The following is a 25,478-nucleotide window of genomic DNA, read 5'->3' as shown; positions in this document are numbered from 1 at the left end:
TGTGACAATGTGAACAGGCTACCAATTTATTCAGGGTGTGTGTTCGGTTCCTTTGCCACAGCCTTTCTTCAACTTCCCCTTGTTCCACATTTCACAGGCTCATACAGTGGAACTCAAATGAATAGCCAGGAAGCGGTGCTAGAAGCCCTCTCTCCTTGCCTCCCCTAAAGCAAACCAAGTAAGTTGTCATTTGCAAGGTACCTAAACTTCACCATGTCAGTGAACATAAGTACAAAGGCCTTCTGAGCCCAATTTTTAACTATGGAGTCTACCATCAGACTTTAAAAACATTCATTTTCACAGGTACCTGGGGAATTCAATTGAGGCAGACTAAACTGGGAGGAGTGGTAGATACGCTGGAGGGGAGGGATAGGATACAGAAAGACCTAGACAAATTGGAGGATTGGGCCAAAAGAAATCTGATGAGGTTCAATAAGGATAAGTGCAGGGTCCTGCACTTAGGACGGAAGAACCCAATGCACAGCTAGAGACTAGGGACCGAATGGCTAGGCAGCAGTTCTGCGGAAAAGGACCTAGGGGTGACAGTGGACGAGAAGCTGGATATGAGTCAGCAGTGTGCCCTTGTTGCCAAGAAGGCCAATGGCATTTTGGGATGTATAAGTAGGGGCATAGCGAGCAGATCGAGGGACGTGATCGTTCCCCTCTATTCGACATTGGTGAGGCCTCATCTGGAGTACTGTGTCCAGTTTTGGGCCCCACACTTCAAGAAGGATGTGGATAAATTGGAGAGAGTCCAGCGAAGGGCAACAAAAATGATTAGGGGTCTAGAACACATGACTTATGAGGAGAGGCTGAGGGAGCTGGGATTGTTTAGCCTGCAGAAGAGAAGAATGAGGGGGGATTTGATAGCTGCTTTCAACTACCTGAAAGGGGGGTCCAAAGAGGATGGCTCTAGACTGTTCTCAATTGTAGCAGATGACAGAACGAGGAGTAATGGTCTCAAGTTGCAGTGGGGGAGGTTTAGATTGGATATTAGGAAAAACTTTTTCACTAAGAGGGTGGTGAAACACTGGACTGCGTTACCTAGGGAGGTGGTAGAATCTCCTTCCTTAGAGGTTTTTAAGGTCAGGCTTGACAAAGCCCTGGCTGGGATGATTTAACTGGGAATTGGTCCTGCTTTGAGCAGGGGGTTGGACTAGATGACCTTCTGGGGTCCCTTCCAACCCTGATATTCTATGATTCTATGATTCTAAGATAAAAAACCCACGCTCAACTGAAAAAACGTACATACACCGGGGGAATTTCATTTTTTAAAATTAGATAAGAGAAAGACAACTAGATCTGAGTTTGGGAAGATTAGAATTTACTGTTTGTTTCTCAGACAAATCAGTGACCAGAGAATTTTAATCTTCCCTCTGTAAACTTGCTGCGTATTCAGCATGCTGCCTTCTTGTTTAAGCAACGTGCAGCTATCCAGGGCTGAGTGTGCTGCTGAATAAACAACAACGCACCAGGATAAACTCAGTTAAAAGCCTTTATTCAGCCAACAGCAGTTAGCAACTGCAATAGTTAATTGTCTGCCAGGAGGGCGTGGCGACCGCTCCCGCAGGACAAAGCTCGTGGGACCTCTCAGCCCACCATGCAGCTTTCTTACCTGAGGAGGTGCCTTTTTTAGCAGCACGAGAAGGGCCTGCAACACCAAGTTGGAGAATCGTGGTCCAATAGGAACATAATCTGGAAGGGGAAAAACACGAATAAACATGATCATGTCAGACAGCAGGAATCAAACTTTTCTGGTTCGCTTTTCAAGTTCCATTGTGCTCCTCAGAGGAAAGCAGAGTGGTTTGAAGAGAAATCTTCACTCAGCCTTGCAGTCACAATGAAACAACGGGAAAAAATACTGGATTTTAAATTCAGTGATCACACGGTTTCTATTTCCTTGTCACTTGTGAATGCCTGCTGTAAGGCTGCTTCTCAGTAAGCCTCCCTACAGAGCAGCAGCCTTTCCTCTCGCTGCAGGACACCTCTGGTATTCTAGTTCTGAGTATTTCCTGAAGAGACGCTGCCTTATTGTAAGGTATGTGGGCTAAATAGAGAGGAAACCATTTTTCTTGGATGACCTAAATCTGTGTCCACAAAAGTGCATTAATAACCAGGGCTTTCAATATACAGTGCCTGTCTATTACCCCAGAAGTGTGTGTGTCTTTTTTTTTTTTTGGTGGGGGGGGGGGCATATCCATTAACAAAAGCAAATACTGCAGAAACCCAACTCCAGGAACCCAAAAGCATTAAAAGAAAAAATCAATTAAAAGCACCTACAGTGCTTGAGTTATATGGTCACTCTACTGTTCTCTTAAGATTGTCTTGGTTTCTACAATGGACACCCCTTGGGACAGCTGCCCCACTGCCTTGCCCCTTGTACAGTGAGCCCCAGTTGGGTGTAAAATGCTAGGAAATCAGAATTCTGCACTTATTCAGACTGGTGGTACAGCAGAACCTCAGAGTTACAAACACTGGAGTTACAAACTGACCAGTCAATCACACACCTCATTTGGAACTGGAAGTACGCAATCAGGCAGCAGCAGAGACTGCCCCATCCGCCCAAAAGGCAAATACAGTACAGTATTGTGCTAAATATAAACTACTAAAAAAATAAAGGGAAAGTTTAAAAAAAGATTTGACAAGGTAAGGAAACTGTTTCTCTGCTTGTTTCATTTAAATTAAGATGGTTAAAAGAAGAATTTTTCTTCTGCATAGTAAAATTTCATTGCATTAAGTCAATGTTCAGTTGTAAACTTCTGAAAGAACCACCAGAACGTTTTGTTCAGAGTTATGAACAACCTCCATTCCCGAGATGTTTGTAACTCTGAGGTTCTACTGTACTATTTTACACAGTTGCAAATGACTGTTCAAAGGTACAAGGCAGTGAAGAATCAGGCCCCTTTCTGACTTGTTAATTAAGCCTATAAATCTCATTTAGTTAAAATGATACACATGGAGGCTGGAGCACAAGGACCAGCTCAAATACCTTAGAACAAGATGAAGCCAACATTGAGGAAGAGGACAAGATTACTACTGCTGGACTTCAGAAACGATACATGTTTAGACCAACATGGAGGATCAATTCAAGGCTCTTGAATCATCATACTTAGATTAGACTCCATACACACTTACGGTTCCTGAATCATTTCTGGTTTGTAACATTACGTTGTCTGTTGCACGGTGCAACCAAAATTCTATGACTCACCTAGGAGCCTTTCAATGTCATCCACTACTACACAGCTGAGCTGGGACTTGTATGCATCATCAAAGATCTAGGGAAAAAAACAATTTATTATTGTCACAAATCTCATCATGAGAGATCTCCAAGACCATCCAATTATATACATATGAACATGCCTCGAGTTCCTTGGACACATGGCCTTGTGTACTTTTGTGATGCCATGCATCAGACTGCACCTCAAACCGTTTCAGGATGGCTGAGGTCAGTCTATCAACCAAACAGGCAGAGCATGAACATGTAACTCAAAATCCCAGCACATTACAGGAAAAAGGGGTTATGAAACATTAAAAGGCCTATATGCTTGTCTGTCTTACGTAAAGCTTACCATCTCCCTGACAGCTTAGGAAGGAGCCTGTCCTTCAGACCTATCCAGTCTCTGTATCTGTCTGTTTCCCCCAAAACAGCCCCCAACAACTGCCTCCCATTCTCCCCAGAATCACGTTTTAACTCTTTAGTGTCTTTTGATTTGTTAGTTCTCAGTCTGGGCAAAACAGCTCTGTAAATTAGCTGGCACTTGTAAGCAGCATCTTCCCAGCTTAACAGCACAGGTATGGTTTCTTAACCTTCAGCACTGTTTGCCAGGAGGTGTTTCATCGGAACCCCATGTGTTACCTTCCCTCTAACACCTTATTATTAAAACAACTCCCACACCATAAACATTTTAGTAAATATTTCTCATGACCTGGTAACATGCAGTACTGATAAATTAATACCAATCAGTATTTCTAGATTATTACATATCAGTCCCATGTCCAACACAGCAAGAACAACGGTGATCTGCAGCACTTTGAGGTGGCAGCTTTATTTAAATTACAAATGGAGGCTTTTATTGAAATAAGTATGAAAAAAATGGTTACCTATCTTTTCGTAACTGCTGTTCTTCAAGATGTGGTGCTCATGTCCATTCCATTCTAAGTATGGGTGCACCCACGTGCACATTGTGTGAGATTTTTGCCTTTGCAGTATCCATAGGGTTGGCTGTAGCGCCCTCTGGAGTGCCACGCTCATGCATCAGGATAACAGGCACTGCCAACCCTACGCCCTCTCAGTTCCTTTCTGCTGGCAACTCCATCAGAGGGGTAGGAGGGCAGGTAATGGAATGGACATGAGCAACACATCTCGAAGAACAACAGTTACAAAAAAGTAGGTAACTGTTTTTCTTCAAGTGCTTGCTCATGTCGATTCCATTCTAGGTGACTCACAAGCAGTAGCCTTGGAGGTGGGCTCGGAGTTCAGTCTAGCGGCTTGCAGCACTGCTCTATCGAAGCCAGCATCATCCCGGGCAAAAAATCTAAGGCAAAAGTCTCCGACGACTGTGTACGAACACACCTAGAATGGAATCGACACAAGCAAGCACGCGAAGAAGAAATGAATAATCCAACCGATGCTGAGGCTTATCTTATTTATTTTGCTATTAAATTCAACTGATTTCACAGTTTCCTTGTAATGGTGCAGGCAGTGACTGAGCGCCCCATTGCAGACCCGGGTGGCCTTGCAGGTGGGCACTACCTTACTTTCCCCAAGGGCAGTAGCACAAGACTCACTTTAACCACCAAGGGCAAGGAGAAGCCAACGTACAATTAGTAAAACACAACTTCCCATTTTAATCCAGTTTCACTCCAAGAATCATTGTAATAACAGTTCATCAGGATCCAGGCTCAGGGTTCCCCAAACTTACAGTTGAGACTTAATTCTCTGAATCAGGTCAGGTGTGCCTCCAAGTGCCTGAGAGAGCAATGGCCACCCACTGCAGCCTGCTTGGCTTCTACTCCTCTCTCTGTGTCTCCTGTTCCTGTTTATATATGACCCAGCCTCCAAAGCCAGACAGGGCCTTGTTGATTATCCCCAGACTGCAGGCTCCAGCCTGTCCCTTAAAAGGAGAGTACCCCCTTTGCGGTATCCATAGGGTTGGCTGTAGCCTTTCCCCCCACACACACACACATTCTTTCACTTATCTCCCTCCCAGGCCCTTGCCCAGGGCAAAGTTTACTGTCAGTTTCTGACCACATAGGCACTTCAATAGGATAAGTTTCTTAGTTGATTTCACTAGAGCTGCTGACCTAACCACTCCCCCTGAACCATTTCCTCCAAGCGGCAGAGCACCTCCTGCTTAGCAGCCCCAAGGAAGTCCAAGTCCGTTGGCCATATTTTTGTCTTTGTCACCAAAGTATGTAGAGACCAGAAGTTGTGTTCCCCAATGTCCAGAATTCCCCAGAGTTGCAAAGTTTTCCACTTCTCCTCCAGCTGAGACTTCACCCGTTTATGCAAGTACTACTGTTCTTTCTTCAATTACTTCAATTGGAGGCCAACTTGGAGTTTCCTCAGAGGAATGTTGCAGTTGCTTTTCAGCGTGTGCATTAATTTGCCCCATCTTAGCCACAACCAAATGGCTGTCTGTCTTTTAAAGCACTGAATTTTTTCCTGTTGCTTATCCAGGTTGTGCTGGAAAATGTGCATCTGGGCCTGCAAATCTAACTGTTCAAGACTATCAGAGCCCCCAGAATCACTGACCTCATTTTGGTCTTTTCCCTAGTTCCCCCAGCTCGGGAACTCTGCTGCCTTTCAGAGCAGCTAACTGTCTTCTTCAGGCTCCCCACACTCATTCTCTGAGGGTGAGAGGACTGAGTTAAGGCATTCCCGGTAAGTGGGGAAAAGTCTGAAATCCATGGCCAACCTTGGCCCCTACAGCTCACTGCCCCCTACCCACACTGGAAGCTTCTGTAGCTTCCCTACTACACTCTCTTACTTCCCCATAATCATCACAAAGTTTTTGCAGGGCAGCGTCTTCTGACATGCCCTTCTTCCCCACACCTAAAACAAATGACTACTAGGGTATCACCCTTCCTGGCCTAAAACTGAGACCCCTCAAGTACTTTCTTCAGCTTCTGCAGCTGTCTGGGGCCCAGCATCCTTAACAGTCCAGACCTCCCCAGGATTCTCAGTGCCCCACATCAGCCAGAATTCCACAGTCTCAGGTTTCCCAGTGGCAGACGCAACTTATATGCCCCTGTTGGTGACAGTCCGTGCACACAACTGGCAGGACACAGGTCTCCTTTCCTTTCAGAGTTGGGTCCTCTTGCTCCTGAAACCACTGGGCCCCTCACCAAGCCTGAGACCAGAACTTCTGGGGTTGTCGCTGTGGCTGTCTGTTCCAGCCTGGGAAGTTGGACATTTCATCACCATGGATAGCACGAGCACCTCTTTGCCTTCTCATCCCTCCTTGCTGGGAGGGAGTTTTCAGTCCCTGTTCAGACACAATGTGTAATGGTGCGGACAGTCCCTCAGCACACCCATGGAATAGCCACACCTTAGTTTCCCCAAGACTCACTTTAATAGCCCTGGGCAAGGAGAAGCCAACACACTATTAGTAAAATGCAATGCCTCCTTTAATCAGGTTTCAAGACAGGAATCTTTGTAACAGTTCATCAAGATCCTGGCTCAGTGCTCCGCAAACTTACAGTCAACAAAATCTCTGAATCAGGTCAGGTGTGTCTCCAGGTGCCTCAGAGAAAAACTGCTACCCACTGCAGCCTGCCTGGCTTCTATTCCTCTCTCTCTCTGTGCTTCCTCTTCATATAAAACACAGCCCCCCAGGACAAGGTGATGCCTTCTTGATTATCCCCAGGCTGTAGGCTCCAGCCAGTTCCTTTTTCCTATGTATTCTTCCACATCCCCACACATTCATGTTTCAGTGTGCTGTAGAATTTTATACATACACACAAATTATATTACACACAAAAATGTTAAAAGAACATGAAGGTTACAAAGTCAGGCACGCAAAATTAGGAAATGCGAAGATTAAGTTTAGCCATGCAACCTTAATTGATGCAGATGCATAATCCAGTCTAATTACATTATCACTTTTTTTTCTCCTATAGGACACTGCCTAATTCAGTGCACAGAATGGACAGTGCACACTGAATGATCAATTATTCAATCTTTCGTTTTAGCCTCATTGTTCAGTGTGTGTGTCCTCATGGTTTATTTACTGCATACTATTCAAATTCTGCACAGAAGACAGAATTATTTATTTCCTCATTGGCTTTTCTATGGCACTTATATCTACAGCATATGAGTGCTTCACAATCATCCATCTATCGTGGCAACATCCCTGGAAGGTTAGGGGGCTATTATCATCTCCCTTTTACTGACGGGCAACAGAGGCAGAGACCGATTAAAGTCAGAAGTTTCCAGTAATTGGGGGTGCCCAATGTGAGACACCTTAAATCTACTTATTCAGAATTCTTAGCACTTTATATGTTCAAAAGACAACTCCCAGTGTCTTCACTTGCAGCTGAGAGCATTCACAGCACTTCTGCAAATCAACCTCCAGGATCTCAAGTCAAGCACCCAGAAAATGAGGAACAGACAATTAGTGACCACCTGTGTGGGGGAGTGGCACTATATGTGAAAGAAATAACAGAGCCAAATATAGTACAAACCTTAAATGAATCCGTCCATACCATAGCTTCTGTATGAATAGAAATTCCATACTTGATTAATAAGCGTATAATAGTAGGAATATACTACCGATCGCCTGATCAGGATGGTGATGGTGAAATGCTCAGGTAGATTAGAGAGGCTACAAATATGTAAAACAATAATAATGGGGAATTTCAACTATCACCATATTTACTGGGTACATGTCACACCAGGACAGGATGCAGAGATAACGTTTCCAAACACCATTAATGATTATTTCTCAGAGCAGCTAATCTTGAACCCACAAGGGAGAGGAAATTCTTGACTTAATCCTAAGAAGAGTACAGGATCTGGTCCAAGAGGTGAATATAGCTGAATCGCTCAATAAGCAATCATAACACAAATAAATTTAAAATCCTTCTAGGAGGGAAAACTACTAAAGATACCCACCATAGTATCATTTAACTTCAAAAAGGGGAACTACACAATAATGAGGAAGCTAGTTACATGGAAATTTAAAAAAGCAGTCACAAGTAAATGAATGCAAGCTGCATGACACTTTTTAAAAACATCATAATAGAGGATCAAATTAAATATATACTCAAAATTTAAAAAAAGAGGACCAAAAAATACCACCGTGGCTAAACAACAGAGTAAGAAAGGCAGTTAGAGGCAAAATAGCATCTTTTAAAAACTGGAAGTCAAATCCTACTGAAAAAAATAGAAAAGAGCTTAATCTCGGCCAAATGTAAAAGTATAATTAGGCAGGCCAAAAAAGAAATTGAAGAGCAACAAACAAAAGACACAGAAACAAACAGCAAAAAAACCTGAAGTACATCAGAAGCGGGAAGCCTGCCAAACAATCAGGGGGCCACCTGGACGATCGAGGTGCTAAGTAAGGGTAGTCAATTATTTTTGGCCACGGTCCAAATTTCTTGGTGAAACTATAGTCAAGGTCCAGATTCCAGAGAAAATCATAAAAATAAGTGAATAAAAAGATTTTGGGGTCTATTCAAAAGTGTCTGGCAGTCCGGATTTGGCACACAGTCCGCTTATTGACTCCCCTGTGCTAAAGGAGCACTCAAGAAAGATAAGACTGTTGCAGGGAATAATATGATTAGAAGGGAGCACAAGGGTCATCTAGTCTAACCCCCTGCCAAGACACAGGATTTGTTGTGTGTAAACTATCCCCGATAATGTCACGGCTAACCTGGTGGCTGAACTGTGTGACTTTGTCCTCACCCATAACTATTTTACATTTGGGGACAATGTATACCTTCAGATCAGCGGCACTGCTATGGGTACCCGCATGGCCCCACAGTATGCCAACAATTTTATGGCTGATTTAGAACAACGCTTCCTCAGCTCTCGTCCCCTAATGCCCCTACTCTACTTGCGCTATATTGATGACATCTTCATCATCTGGACCCATGAAAAAGAAGCCCTTGAGGAATTCCACCATGATTTCAACAATTTCCATCCCACCATCAACCTCAGCCTGGTCCAGTCCACACAAGAGATCCACTTCCTGGACACTACAGTGCTAATAAATGATGGTCACATAAACACCACCCTATCCCGGAAACCTACTGACCGCTATTCCTACCTACATGCCTCCAGCTTTCACCCTGACCACACCACACGATCCATCATCTACAGTCAAGCTCTGCGATACAACCACATTTGCTCCAACCTCTCAGACAGAGACAAACACCTACAAGATCTCTATCAAGCATTCTTACAACTACAATACCCACCTGCGGAAGTGAAGAAACAGACTGATAGAGCCAGAAGAGCTCCCAGAAGTCACCTACTACAGGACAGGCCCAACAAAGAAAATAACAGAACGCCACTAGCCATCACCTTCAGCCCCCAACTAAAACCCCTCCAACGCATTATTCAGGATCTACAACCTATCCTGAAGGATGACCCAACACTCTCCCAAATCTTGGGAGACAGGCCAGTCCTTGCCTACAGACAGCCCCCCAACCTGAAGCAAATATTCACCAGCAACCACATACCACACAACAGAACCACTAACCCACGAACCTATCCTTGCAACAAAGCCCGTTGCCAACTGTGCCCACATATCTATTCAGGGGACACCATCACAGGGCCTAATAACATCAGCCACACTATCAGAGGCTCATTCACCTGCACATCCACCAATGTGATATATGCCATCATGGGCCAGCAATGCCCCTCTGCCATGTACATTGGTCAAACTGGACAGTCTCTATGTAAAAGAGTAAATGGACACAAATCAGATGTCAAGAATTATAACATTCATAAACCAGTCGGAGAACACTTCAATCTCTCTGGTCACGCGATTACAGACATGAAAGTCGCTATTTTACAACAAAAAAACTTCAAATCCAGACTCCAGCGAGAAACTGCTGAATTGGAATTCATTTGCAAATTGGATACAATTAACTTAGACTTGAATAGAGACTGGGAGTGGCTTAGTCATTATGCAAGGTAGCCTATTTCCCCTTGTTTTTTCCTACCCCCTGTCCGTCCCTCCCCCCCCCCAGACGTTCTTGTTAAACCCTGGATTTGCGCTGGAAATGGCCCACCTTGATTATCCTACACAATGTAAGGAGAGTGGTCACTTTGGATAAGCTATTACCAGCAGGAGAGTGAGTTTGTGTGTGTGTGGGGGGGGGGGGGGGTGTGAGAAAACCTGGATTTGTGCTGGAAATGACCCACCTTGATTATCATACACATTGTAAGGAGAGTGGTCACTTTAGATAAGCTATTACCAGCAGGAGAGTGGGGTGGGAGGAGGTATTTTTTCATGCTTTTTGTGTGTATATAATAAGATCTTCTACACTTTCCACGGTATGCATCCGATGAAGTGAGCTGTAGCTCACGAAAGCTTATGCTCAAATAAATTGGTTAGTCGCTAAGGTGCCACAAGTACTCCTTTTCTTTTAGCATTATATTGCTGATTCATGTTGGGGTTGTGATCCACCACAACACCTAGATCCTTCTCAGCAAGGGTGCTGCCAAGCCATTTATCCTCCATTCTGGATTTGTGCATTTGGTTTTTCTTCCCTATGTGTAGGGCCTTACATTTCTCTTTTCTGAATTTCATTTTTGTTGTCTATAGCCCAGTTCTCCAGTTTATCAAGATCCCTCTGAATTTTTGCTCTGTACTCCAAAGCGTTGGCAACCCCCCTAGCTTGTCATAGGCAAATATGATCAGTATGCTCTCTATACCTACATGCAGGTCATTAATAAAAGAGTAAAACAACACTGGACCCAGAACAGATCCCAGACACAGCCCCACTTGAGACCTCCCTCAAATCTGACATCATTCCATTAATAATTTATCTTTGTTTGCAGTTGTTTAACCAGTTATGCATCCACTTTATGGTAGTTATGCCAAGCCTGCATTTCTCCAGCTTACTTATCAGAATATCATGTGTGACAGTCTCTAAAGCCTTGCTGAAGTCCGAGGTTTATTATACCCACCACATTCCCCCATCCACCAAATCAGTTACCCTGTCAAAGAAGGACATGGTTTGGCATGACTTGTTCTTAGTAAATCCATAAGGACTCACTCCTTCATCTTCCAGGTATTTGCAAATTGAATGTTTTATACATTGCTCTAGTAGCTTCTCAGGTATCAAGACAGGCTGACTAGACTATAGTTCCCTGGCTCCTCCTTTTCCCCCCTTTTAAAGATGGGCAGTACGTTAGCCTTTCTCCAGTCTTCCAGCATGTCTCCTGTTATCTATGAGTTTGCAAATATTATTGCCAATGGCTCCCAGATTTCTTCAGCTAATTCCTTCAGCACACTCAGGTGAATAGCATCTGGCCTTGCTGATTTAAATTCATTCAAATTGGTCGGAAGATCTCTGACGTGTTCTTTTCTTATCCCGATCAGCGTCCCTTCCCCTTTTTTGTCTATGAAAACTTTGCTAGTCATCCAGTCACATGTTATTTTCTAAGAGAAGACTAAAGCAAAGTAGCCATTGAGCAGCTCTGCCTTCCTAACATCTTCCGTTACCAGCTTACCTGCTCCCTTGAGCAGTGGTACCCCACCGTCCTTGATCTTTCCTTTTTTTCCCCGGACAAATTTGTAGAACTTCTTCTTGTCGTCTCTAACATTCCTTACAATGTAACTTATTCCTTGCCTTGGCTTTCCTGATTTTGTCAGTACACATTTGTGCTACTCCCATGTATACTTGCTTGGTGATATGCCTCTCCTTCCATTTCCTGTATGTATCCCTTTCGGGTTTTAGATAGTTAAAAAGCTCATTGTGCAGCCACACTGGCTTCCTGTGTTTCTTCTGATCATTCCTCGGCATTGGAATAGCGTGATGTCGAGGCTCTAGTATTACATACTTTTACGAACTGCCAACCCCCTTCAACTCCTTTTCTTCCTAATTTCTTTCCAGGGGACCTTGCCTACTATTTCTAGGAGCTAAATGAATTCTTTGCAACTGTCTTCACTGCAGAGGATATGAGGGAGATTCTCACACATGAGCCATTCTTTTTAGGTGACAAATCTGAGGAACTGTCCAAGAATAAGATGTCAATCGAGGTGGTTTTGGAACAAATTGAGAAATTAGACAGTAATAGATCACCAGGACTAGACAGTATTCAACCAAGAATTCTGAAGGAAATCGCAGAACTTCTAAACATGGTATGTAACCTATTACTTAAATCAGCCTCTGCACCAGACAACTCGAGAACAGTTAAAGTAATGACAAGTGTTAAAAAGGCTCCAGAGGCAATCCTCAAAATTACAGGCTGGTAAACCTAACTTCAGTACCAGGCAAATTGGTTAAAACTATGGTAAGGAACAGAATTATCAGACATACAGTATGCTGGGGAAGAGTCAACACGGCTTTTGTAAAGGGAAATCATGCCTCACCAATCTATTAGAATTCTTTGAGGAGGTCAACAAACATGTGGACAAGGGTGATACAGTGGATATAGTGTACTTGAACTTTCAAAATGCCTTTGACAAAGTCTCACACCAAAGGCTCTTATGATAAGTAAGCAGTCGTGGGATAAGAGGGAAGGTCCTCTCGTGGATCAGTAACTGATTAAAAAACAGGAAACAAGGGTTGGGAATAAATGGTCAGTTTTCACAGTGGAGAGAGGCAATTAGCCTCGTTGCCATGGGATGTTGTGAAGATGAAAAGTATAACTGGGTTCAAAAGGGAATTAGATAAATTCATGGAGGACAGGTCCATCAACGGCTATTAGCCAAGATAGTTAGGGATGCAAGCCTACGCTCTGGGTGTCCTTAAGCCTCTGACTGCCAGAAGTTGGGACTGGAAGACAGGGGATGGATCATGTGACAACTGCCCTGTTCTGTTCATTTCGTCTGAAGTATCTGGAACTGGCCACTATCAGAAAACAGTATATTGGGCCAGAGGGACCATTAGTGTGACCCAGTATGGCCGTTCTTATGTTCTTAAAAGTTTGCTTTAAGTGTTTCACCTACGAACTCTATTGCTGAGATGGTATCCAATTTGCCAGGGCAGCATTCAACCGCCTTAACCATGAGAACATTCTTTCTATTCCTGAAATACAATCTTATTCACTACACCCCTCCAACTTCAGCAACAGAAAAGGCAGGAGTCCCCTTTGTTACACAACCCCTATTCATCCCTAAAGCATGGTCCATCCTGAGCACGGAATGAGGCAAGGGTCCTGGGGGGGAAAAAGTATGCAATCATATAATTAAAGACTGTCTCATAACACATATGCACGAGGGGGCCATATTAAGGCAACCTTAATTCTGGCATTTCCTAACTTTTGAGTGCTTGACTTTGCACACTGTTAAAAAGATACTGAGGTTGACTCAGATTTCAGCCATATTGCTGATGGTAGTTTATAAGATCAATGCTACGTCAATAGCCCCCAGCCTGCTAAACAAGAGCATGCATACAAGGAAGGGGAGGAGCTAGTGGGTAAGTCTACTTTCAGAATGGAGAGCACAATTTAGGGCAAAGTCATTTTTCAATCCCATGTCAGAGTGCACAAGAATCAGGTTCAGATAAATTACAGTAATACCCACAGTACCTTCTTCATAGCTTGGCACTTAGCAGTTTCAGAAAAGCCAATTGTCTTATCAGGAGAACAGATCTTGATAAATGGAAAGTTGGATTCTTCTGCAATCTTTGCTGCCAAGGCAGTCTTTCCACTATGTGGGGGACCTGTACAAAGGAAGAGATACAAGTCAGAAAGAGGGAAAAATAGATTTTGCAAGGCTCAAGGTAAACTATATGGACTTGAGCAAGTTAATAATCTTATTCACAGGGACTTGACTTTTTGAAGTGACTCTTTACTCATAGAAGATTCACTCTCCTTTCTTAGCTCCTGTACAGCATTGCTTTCCAAATGGGTTCATTTACAGCAGGGGTTCTCAAAAGGGGCCATGAGGTTACATGGGGGTTGCAAGCTGTCAGCATCCACCCCAAATCCCGCTTCACCTCCAGCATTTATAATAGTTTTAAATATAAAAAAAAGTGTTTTTAATTTATAAGGGGGGGTCGCACTCAGAGGCTTGCTGTGTGAAAGGGGTCACCAATACAAAAGTTTGAGAACCCCTGATTTACAGAGACTATTTGGACTCCAAGGAGTGCGACTTTCAAAAAAACCCAAGAACCAAAAAGATGCTGTGTGTCTTATTGAGCTGGCTGACTACTGCAAAACATTGGACACACTTGCTTGGATTTTAAATTAATTTTCTTAAATTACATTCATGCCCCCTTGTGCATTTGCAAACGAGTGGGCTGGCAGGAATTCTATGTAAATGTTGAAAATACCTGCGAAAGGCAAAAGTGGAATTTGTAACTGGAAACTCACACCAGAAACCTAATTCCTCACTTACAGACAGCCCCCAAACCTGAAGCAAATACTCACCAGCAACTACTTACCACACCACAGAAACACTAACCCAGGAACCAATCCCTGTAACAAACCTCGTTGCCTACTCTGTCCCCATATCTACTTTAGCAACACCATCAGAGGACCCAACATCATCAGCCACACCTCAGGGGTTCATTCACCTGCACATCTATAAATGTGATATATGCCATCATGTGCCAGCAATGCCCCTCTGCCATGTACATTGACCAAACCGGACAGTCTCTACGTAAAAGAATAAATCGACACAAATCAGACATCAGGAATGGTAACATACAAAAGCCAGTAGGAGAAAACGTTAATCTTCCTGCACAGTCTATAACAGATTTAAAAGTAGCCATACTTGAACAAAAAAAACCTTAGAAACAGACTTCAAAGAGAAACTGCCTAACTAAACTTCATTTGCAAATTTAACACCATTAATTTGGGCTTGAATAGGGACTGGGAGTGGATGGGTCATTACACAAGCAGCTTTGCCTCTCCTGGAATTAACACCCCCCTCATCAATTATTGGGAATGGACTACATCCATCCTGATTGAATTGGCCCTGTCAACACTGGCTCTCCACTTGTGAGGTAACTCCCTTCTCTTCATGTGTCAGCATAATAATGCCTGCATCTGTAATTTTCACTCCATGCACCTGAAGAAGTGGGGTTTTACCCACGAAAGCTTATGCCCAAATAAATCTGTTAGTCTTTAAGGTGCCACCAGACTCCTGGCTGTTTTTGAGGATACAGACTAACACGGCTAACCCCTGATACCAATTCAACCAGGTATCAAAAAAAAATAACATACATGCTACATGCCGAACCAAATGAACGAATAATACAAAATGTGTAGGTGTCACACACTAGCAACAAACTGCTCACGAACAAGCAACAAACTAAAGAGTTACTCTCAGGAGCTACTCACTGAATAACTTCAAGTAACATATCATAGAATCACAGAAGATGAGGGTTGGAAGAGACCTCAGGAGGTCATCTAGTCCAACCCCCTGCTCAAAGCAGGACCAATCCCCAACTAAATCATCCCAGCCAGGGCTTTGTCAAGCCGGGCCTTAAAAACTTCTAAAAGATGGAGATTCCACCACCTCCCTAGGCAACCCATTCCAGTGCTTCACCATCCTCCTAGTGAAATAGTGTTTTCTAATATCCCACCTAGACCTCTCCCACTGCAACTTGAGACCATTGCTCCTTGTTCTGTCATCTGCCACCAATGAGAACAGCCAAGCTCCATCCTCATTGGAACCCCTCTACAAGTAGTTGAAAGCTACTATCAAATCCCCCCTCACTCACTCTTCTCTTCTGCAGACTAAACAAGCCCAGTTTCCTCAGCCTCCCCTCGTAAGTCATGTGCCCCAGCCCCCTAATCATTTTCTCTACCCTCCGCTGGACTCTTTCCAATTTGTCCATATCCTTTCACTAGTGGGGGGCCCAAAACTGGATGCAGTAGTCCAGATGTGGCCTCACCAGTGCCGAAGAGAGTGGAAATCATTCCCCCTCTATTCAAGGTATCAAATCAATTCACGGTAACTGCAATCTGCTCGCAGGCTGGTTACAAACAAAGTCAAAACTGATCGAACAGGTTATTAGTTACAAATTATTCACCCCGCTCTAGTGTTTCAAGAGCAGCCATAGGATGGACAATGTCCTACTCTCCCTCAGAACCAGATAAACCTATTTTAATATCTGATGCAACATTAATTCATCTAGTCATTTTGCCAGGTACTAATGATACTTTTCTTTCTGATAAGTGGACTTCACATACTACTGGATGCCTAATCCAAGTACTTGTATGTGATAACTGCACAGACTGGACTGTGTGTGTTACTCACTTTCAGACATTAGTACCCCTAAACTCACCTTCTAAAAGAACGCTAACCAGCGGAGTGCGGTCACTGTTTTTGGTTTGCTGGACAAGCAATTCTCCATCTTCCAGCACCCTTGTTACAGGGTCTCCCCACTGGATAATGCCATTCATGATGTAACTTGCATAATCCTCCTGGTTCGTTCCAAATGCCTGTGTTTCGGAAGATGAAAAAAATATTCTCAATAGTGAGTTTTGTTTGATCACAGGAAAACATGGCAAGGACAAGGACAAAACTAGAGTAACAGGAGCTGTGGTGGGCTTTTTCAATATAATTATGAGAGATTTTGGTACACATTTTAACTGAGTGAGCAGTTAAATCATACATTTACCAGTGATGTAGTACAGGTTGTCTTAAAGGACCATAGAATAAGATGTTATTGCCTATTTAGCAAATGGTAACTTCTAATCAAGTACAATATCGTCTACCCCTATGTAAATTACCATTAGGTTCTGAAATCATCTACACTTTACTAAAAGATAAGTTCTCTTCATCAGAGTCCTAATCCTCCTGTCACTGAATTCAATGTCAAATCTCTCATTGATTTCAATGAGATTAGGCTAACGACCAACTAGTGTGTACTGCAAAGTGAAGGGTCCGCTCTTGCAATCGCTCTATTTGACACTTCCCATGAGCAGAGAGGCTGCAGAACAGAGCCCTAAAATGATGGGAAAGAGACAGAGTCTCAGTTCATTCCTGTTGAACAGTATTCAATTTTATTAAGCCACAGAAATGATCTCAAAAGCCATGCTGCAACATTACATTTGTGCATGTGCACAGATTTGAAGTGGTTGCTGTATTCATTGATTAAGGAAGCACAAGTTCTTCTCCTGCACTCACTGCTTTATTATATGAATTAAATAGGTCCCACTCACCGGCTTGATATCATTCTCCAGAGAGGCTAAGAAGTCTCCCCTTGTCACCCGCAGACACTCTGCCGTCTCCATATTCACTTCCACTTTGGTGGTGGCCTAATTAAATTACAAGGAAATGGGTTAACATACAGTCTCAGAGTACAAGTTATCTCAAGGGCAGTGTTGAACATCATTCTCTGTATTCATAGGATTTTGATTCTGTAGCTAATTATACACCAATAAAACCTAAAACAAATCTTCTTTAACAACACATTTCAAACACGAATATCGAGTACTCCTGGAGTAGTTTTCATCTCCAGTGTGAATCACAGCCATTAGCTAGTTCTCACATGTCAGGTTGTGAAGCATTAATATTAACATTTTTCAGGGTGGGAAACTGAGGGATGGAGTTTAAGGGCTTGATCCTGCAGAGTGTTCAGCACCTCACAAGATGTGGTCCTGGAGTTCCTGGCTCCCATTTCTCCACTCTGATCATGCTCCCACCCAACCCCTCAAGAACGGTCTTTACGTGGGAATTTTAAAACCCTAAATGTTTGGTTTTTTGCTGTTTTTCCTATATTTGTATCAGATGAACCATACTTGAGAGCCCATTCTAATTTAGAATCAGACTGCCTTCCTAAAAATGGCACTATTAATATTGTTTAGAAGAGCTGAACCCAGCTGGGAAGTCTCACACACAGCCTCACATCAAGAATTGCCTTTTCCAGGTCTAAAAAGGACTCCCATTTCCTTCAGTTCAGCCCTCCCAAGAACTAACAGGCAAGCTTTAAAAAGTAGTGAGTAGGGGTATATACATCCTAGACTGGCAGAGACTCTGGAGCCCTTTTCACCCCTTACAAATGGCTTGTCAGTCACAATGAAATGCACAGGTAACACAGTGCATTTTAACTCACTGTCAACATATTATCAGGAAACAGCCCTCACAGCCTGCAGAATCTTTTCATCAGAATGTGTACAGCTCCTTGCTGTACAAACCACACTCACTGGCTAGGATTAGCTGATAGGTCTACGGCACTTTGAAATCTTGACTGCCCTGGGCAGCAATCAGGAGTCATAAGTGGATTTAAAGAAACTTTTCAGGTCTTAACACGATATAGATAAAAGAACTGGTTCTTACTACTGGCACCACTGCCACAATTGCCTGCCGACCCTGAGCAGAGGTTCGCAGATACAAGGAGAAGGTGTAAGTATAAAGGGGGACGGAAGTCAAAATTTGAAAAAAATGATTTTCCTATAAAGTGGTAAAGTACAAGTCAAGTTTGAAAGAACATGATGCATTACACAGTAACTTCATTTTACTTACTGTCATCAGGTGATGTGTCTATCAACACACCTTGGACAGATTTCATGATCCTTTCTACATATTTCCCATAATATAAGATTTATTTTTATATTTGTTACTTTGGGACTTAAATAGATTTTGCTCTTTATCTCCAAACTGTACACATTTTACAGTTAAAATGACTTCTGACCCTTACTACACCAGGCACCATCAATGTCTACAGGGTCATTTAAATGCACCAAGCCGGATGGTTCAGGAGATTAGTATTTGGGATTCAAAGACTTTCACCGGGCCCAAATCCAATCGAGGTGCTGACAGTACCTGAAACTCATTACTACCTAAACATCTCATGCTGTGACTTGTGAAGGCAGCATTAACTCTTGGAGTGAGAGTAAGTTGTCTGCATGTGTTGTTAAGTATTTTAGTTTAATTTCTGTCTGTGCACCCTGAGACAAGATGGACACATCTGACAAGTCCAATCAATGAGTGTTTTCCCTCACTGAGTGTCAACTGAGAGGCAGAGTCATGGATGGGCCATGGAGACCAGACTCCCCTATGATTCCTAGAGGTGGCATTACTAGACCAGGGCTGTTCACTGGTAAAGTGGGAAAAGTTTACCTTGCCTCTGGCTCATATGCAGACCAGGCACAGGATGACTAGCGATTGATGGGTTCCAGGGATGTGTATCTGGAACCTTTGAAGAGAACTGAATTAAGCTTACCCAATGTACGGTGGGGGACCACTGCTCAAGGGAGAAGCAGAGCTGCTTTCAGTCTTCTCACAAAAAACAACACGTGACTAGATGACTAGCAAAGTTTTCATAGACAACACAGGGGAAGGGACGCCGATCGGGATAAGTAAAGAACACGTCAGATCTTCTCACCAATTTGAATGAATTCAAACCAGCAGGGCCAGATTCTATTCACTCAAGGGTGCTGAAGGAATTAGCTGAAGAAATCTCGGAGCCACTGGCAAAAATATTTGCAAACTCATGGATGACAGGAGACGTGCTGGAAGACAGGAGAAAGGCTAACATACTGCCCATCTTTAAAAGGGGGGAAAGGAGGAGCCAGGGAACTACAGACCCACCAGCCTGTCTTGATACCTGAGAAGCTACTAGAGCAATGTATAAAACATTCAATTTGCAAATACCTGGAAGATGAAGGGGGGTGAGTCATAGAATCACAGAATATCAGGGTTGGAAGGGACCACAGGAGGTCATCTAGTCCAACCCCTTGCTCAAAGCAGGACCGATCCCCAATTACATCATCCCAGCCAGGGCTTTGTCAAGCCTGACCTTAAAAATTTCTAAGGAAGGAGATTCCACCAGCTCCCTAGGTAACGCATTCCAGTGTTTCACCACCCTCCTAGTGAAAAAGTTTTTCCTAATATCCAACCTAAATCTCTCCAGTAAGTCCTCATGGATTTACTGAGAATAAGTCATGCCAAACCAGCTTGATTTCCTTCTTTGACAGGGTAACTGATCTGATGGATGGGGGAATGTGGTGGACACAACATACCTTGGACTTCAGCAAGGCTTTTGAAACAGTCCCACGTGATATTCTGATAAGTAAGCTGGAGAAATGCAAGCTTGGCATAACTACCATAAAGTGGATACATAATTGGTTAAATAACTGAAAATAAAGATAAATTATTAATGGGATGATGTCAGTTTGGAGGGAGGTCTCAAGTGGGGCTGTGCCTGGGATCTGTTCTGGCTCCAGTGTTGTTTAAACACTTTTATTAATGACCTGCATGTACATACAGAGAGCATACTGATCAAATTTGCCTACGACAGAGAGTGGTTGCCAACACTTTGGGAGTACAGAGCAAAAATTCAGAGGGATCTTGATAAACTGGAGAACTGGGCTATAGACAACAAAAATGAAATTCGGAAGAGACAAAAGTAAGGTGCTACAGTTAGGGAAGAAAAATAAAATGTACAAATCCAGAATGGGGGATAACTGGCTTGGCAGCAGCACAGCCGAGAAGGATTTGGGAGTTGTCGTGGATTACAACCTCAACATTAGCCAACACTGCAATGCTGTTTCAAAAAAAGCAAACGTAATTTTAGGTTGCATTAACAGAGGATAGCACGTAAGTCACGGGAGGTGATAATACCACTAGTTAGGCCAAATTTTGTGTCAAATTTTGGTCACCAATGTATAGAAAGGATGTACAGAAACTGGAAAGGATCCAGAGGTGAGCAACAAAGATGATCAAAGGGATGGAATGTAAGCCATAGGAGCAAAGGCTGAAGGAAATGTGTATGTTTAGTTTGGAAAAGAGGAGATTAAGGGAGGGACATGAATATCATCTGTCTTCAGATACTTGAAAGCTGCCCTAAAAAGATGGGGAAAAGTTGTTCTCTTTTGCCACAGAGGGCAGGTCAAGAGGCAATGGGGTCAAACTCCAGCATAACAGATTTAGATTAAATCTCAGGAAAAACTTCCTAACTGTAAGAACAGGAGGACAATGGAACAGATGCCTAGGGAGGTTGTAGAAGATCCTTCTGTGACATTATGTCCCGTATTCTTCATAGAGATGATGTTATTACATGAATATGGCATAATTAAGATATGTTTTATACAAAATGGTATCACTGGAAAGGTTATGATGTACTGACTATGATTATCCAGGTATCATTTCTGTATCTGAAATTAGGAATATTAACTATGTAACAATTACAACTGTGTTTACACCTGGGAAATGCCCACCAGACAGCAGGCAATCAGCCTGCATGGGCCATTAGGGAGAACAATTGGATTTTGAAGTTGCTAATCTCCCACCTTCCTGAGAAACTTCCTCGGATGCTGCTTTGACACTACAGGGTCATGTGATTATGTCACCTGGTACTGAACCCCATCAAACTGGGAAATAAAGGATTCCCACCATATGCACTGAATCCCCACCCAAGATGACTGCTGAAAACACCTGATCTGGGGAAGAAAGGACTGGACCCAGGCTAGAAGGTGTCTGGCCTATGAAAGGAATATCTGGAGTTCTAAGCTGCAACTAAGAGCAGTTTGCCTACAAGAAACTCTGCAACCTACTTAAAACAACATTTAGGGTGAGAAATTACTACTTGTAGCCAAAAGAAAAGGAGTACTTGTGGCACCTTAGAGACTAACCAATTTATTTGAGCATGAGCTTTCGTGAGCTACAGCTCACTTCATCAGCTGTTTAACATCTGATGAAGTGAGCTGTAGCTCACGAAAGCTCATGCTCAAATAAATTGGTTAGTCTCTAAGGTGCCACAAGTACTCCTTTTCTTTTTGCGAATACAGACTAACACGGCTGTTCCTCTGATACTTGTAGCCAGTTTCTTTAGTGTACTAAGATTAGTTTGCATTTTTGTTTTATTTACTCAGTGATCTGCTTTGAGCTATTTGGTATCCCTTATAATCACTTAAAATCTGTCCTTTGCAGTCACAATTCGGTGATTCTTTGATTTTCCATTTGTGGAGGAGATATCCACACCTTCTGTGCATTGTCCAAATACAGTTGGAGTACAATCCACTGCCTACAGAGAAGGCAAAATCCTAGGATTTCTTTTGTTGGATCTTCAGTCAGGTCTTTGTTTGGGACAGACAAGACAAGCCAGCGAGTGCTGGCATCCTTTCCATTCACCTGTAGCATTGACACGTGTATCCAGAAAGGCTTCACCGATTTGAGCAGTACACTGGAGGGTGGCAGTGCACTGAAGCTTTGGTATATTGGCAGGTCCGGAGCAGCCAGGACCTTAATTGTATTCTTGGACCACTGCAATGCCTCTCCTGATGTTGGCTGGCACAATGCTCTCCAAAACTGGAAGCAACAGTATTGGTACTGATTTGAGAGAGCCACTAACAATACTGCGCGCAGCATTCATTTCAGTGTCAACGAGATTGGTGTGGAGCTGTTGCGCCAAATTGGCATGCAATACTCTGCTGTTGACAAGACCAGAGCTTGTACAAACGTTCAAAACATGTGTACATCACATCCCCAGGATGTGCCAGCAAGCTTCCGGATGATGTTAATCCTTTTCTTTATCTTCTTTTCGGTGTTGCCAATAGCTCAGCATCCAATCGGGTGAAACCCCAAGGTACTGTGGATTGTGGTCACGTGAAAGAGGCAAACCACAAAAGCCCACTTTCAGCAACACTTTGGCCTCCTTGACATTCAAGTGGAAGGCAGAGACAAGTGTTTTCAAAATATTGGGTTTCAGTCACCAAGCTTTGAAATACATCTCAAGTATCTGGAGATGGTTGATCATGACCTTTTCTGTGGCCTCCAGAGAGGGCACTTGTGTTTCTAGCACAAAGTTCTCTGCATAAATGAATTTATGTGGAATGACATGACCACAATGTTTCTGGTATAGAGCCTGAACAGTGTGGGCACTAAAATGGATCCCTGTGGAAGAACGTTGTTCAATCTCCATGATTTACTGGCAGATTTACCAAGGGGAACAGTGAATCTCCTGTTACTCAGCAACCCGGTGATGAGTCTGTTGGTGATGGGCATGGGAAAGCTAATGATAACTTCAGCAGGAGACCTTTGTGCCACACAGTACTGTATGCAGAAGAAAGTCAATGAAGGCTGCCACTGTTCTTAATTTTTGCTGGTAGCTGTATTCTATGTAGCTGGTTAAGGCCAGCACCTGGTCACAGCAGTTACAACTGGTTCTATATCTGGCTTGCTCGTTGGGGACCAGTTGCTCCAGTGTTGGCTGTAACCTCTGAAGTAGGAGCTGCTCCAACAGTTTATAACAACGGCAAATGAGAGAGATGGGCCGGTAGTTTTTGGATTGGTAGCCTCTTTTTTGGACTTCAAAATGGTTATGAACTTGGCTACCTTCTACTCTTTTGTTATTATCCCAGATGATTGGATGTTGCTGGAGAAGTCTGCCAGTCACCTTCTTGCCTTTCCTTCAGGAATTCCAGATATATTCCATCCATTCCTATGGTCTTCCTGGACTTAGTGTTGGAGAGACCCTTGTCCACTTGATCTATTGTGTAGGGGGCAGAAAGGGGTGAAGACAACTGGCACTGGTTCAGGGTGCGATAAAGTTATTTGTGGACTTGCTGCCTGATGTTTTTATTCATCAGCACACAGGAGTTGGAAATTAACTGTGTGAAGATAGCATCTGTACTTATTTGAGGGGGATTGTATACCGCTGGAGCCGCACTGTCTAAAAGACAAAGGAACTTCCAGGCTTTGCAGCTCAACCTTGTGAATTCTAGCGCGTCACCGTTTCAACACCACCTTATTCTTCCTGCTGAGTTCAAAGACTCAAGCAATGCTGTTGTGGGGGAGAAGATGATAACCCTCACATGGTCTCCCCTATTACATGCAAAAGCACAACAAATGTCATCAAATTGGCAACCAAACGTCCTTAAGGGACCTCCTAGTCAGAAATACAACAGCAATAATGGCCCATGTCAGGGCCAAACCTTCATTCAAATAGGCCCACTGCTGCAAATTACACAGCTCAACATCAAGGGTCTGTCTAACGCGAAGTGTGATTACATAGCAATGATCCTGAGGACTTAAAACATTGATGTCATTGCACTACAAGAAACACACCCAGAGAGTGAAGGCCAACAATCTAAGATTACCAGATATGCCCTTGTATCTGCAAGCCATCACCCCAAATATGCACTTGCGATGCATGTAAAATATGACCTTAAGGATTCCATCCAGGTCATGCCTATTACAAACCCCTACTCAGTCACCATCGAGATTGGCGATCTGACAGAGTCAAAAACATGTACAAGTCACCATTAATGGAACAGCTATGTCCAGCATTACCAACACCAAGCCATCCTATCATCCACGTCAACGATTTCAATAGCCACCACAGCCCACGTGGCTATAAGAACTACCATGCTGGAGAACAGGTAGTATCCTGGGCTTTCACCGAAGACCAACATTTCCTCTACGATGCCAAATGTAGCGGCACGTTCCGGTTAGCCCAATGGAGGAAGTGCTATACTCATGACCTTTGTTGTGTGTCATGAGACATCAGTGGCCACCCAACACCGTCCACAAGGTCGGTTCTCAATGACTTTCCCAACAGCCAACATTGCCTGGTTGTGATTGGGTAGGCCTACAAGTTCCACTTATTTGATCCCTCCCAAAACTGTGCTGGAATCTACTGTCTGATGACTGGTCCTACTATGTGGTGATTGTAGAGGGCTCGATAAATGGGAGCTCATCATATCCGGCTCATGACCACTACTTTGTAGGCCTAATATCAGCCAACAAACTGAACATTGCCATGGGCTTCAGAAAAGCATTCACTCCACACTGCAGCAGAAAGCAAAGGCAGATGGCGTGCCCAATTAATACATTCTATGGGTATTTCTCCTTAGCAAGTTCCAAAAGCAGGGCATTACGTCTTCCCTTCTAGTCACTGCTTTTAATGTTTATAACTTCAATAGTTTTAACAAACTCATTGAGGGAGATTTTCCAAAGAGCTTAAGTGACGTAGAATCACAGAATATCAGGGTTGGAAGGGACCACAGGAGGTCATCTAGTCCAACCCCCTGCTCAAAGCAGGACCAATCCCCAACTAAATCATCCCAGCCAGGACTTTCTCAAGCCTGACCTTAAAAATATCTAAGGAAGGAGATTCCACCACCTACCTAGGTAACGCATTCCAATGTTTCACCACCCTCCTAGTGAAAAAGTTTTTCCTAATATCCAACCTAAACCTCCCCCACTACAACTTGACACCATTAAGCACGAGTCACATTGATTTAAAAAAAAAAAAAAAAGAAAAGGAGTACTTGTGGCACCTTAGAGACTAACCAATTTATTTGAGCATAAGCTTTTGTGAGCTACAGCTCACTTAAGCTGTAGCTCACGAAAGCTTATGCTCAAATAAATTGGTTAGTCTCTAAGGTGCCACAAGTA

The 25,478-nt window shown here is 43.3% G+C and overlaps 1 protein-coding gene across 3 annotated transcripts in view; it reads right to left on the bottom strand.

Moving 5' to 3' along the window:
- NSF (N-ethylmaleimide sensitive factor, vesicle fusing ATPase) overlaps positions 1-25,478 on the bottom strand; it is a 188,707-nt gene that overhangs the window by 39,813 nt on the left and 123,416 nt on the right. For all 3 annotated transcript variants that reach the window (XM_048829795.2, XM_048829796.2, XM_048829799.2), the window contains exons 13-17: positions 17,300-17,395; positions 16,420-16,576; positions 13,712-13,845; positions 3,209-3,275; positions 1,616-1,695 (exon numbers count right to left, since the gene is read on the bottom strand). In XM_048829795.2, the coding sequence (XP_048685752.1) occupies positions 1,616-1,695; positions 3,209-3,275; positions 13,712-13,845; positions 16,420-16,576; positions 17,300-17,395 (534 nt within the window). The remainder of the gene's footprint in view (positions 1-1,615; positions 1,696-3,208; positions 3,276-13,711; positions 13,846-16,419; positions 16,577-17,299; positions 17,396-25,478) is intronic.

The sequence above is a fragment of the Caretta caretta genome, chromosome 27 (assembly GCF_965140235.1).
Source record: "Caretta caretta isolate rCarCar2 chromosome 27, rCarCar1.hap1, whole genome shotgun sequence".
Taxonomy (NCBI): Eukaryota; Metazoa; Chordata; order Testudines; family Cheloniidae; genus Caretta; species Caretta caretta.
This window is presented reverse-complemented; position numbering and strand designations above follow the sequence as displayed.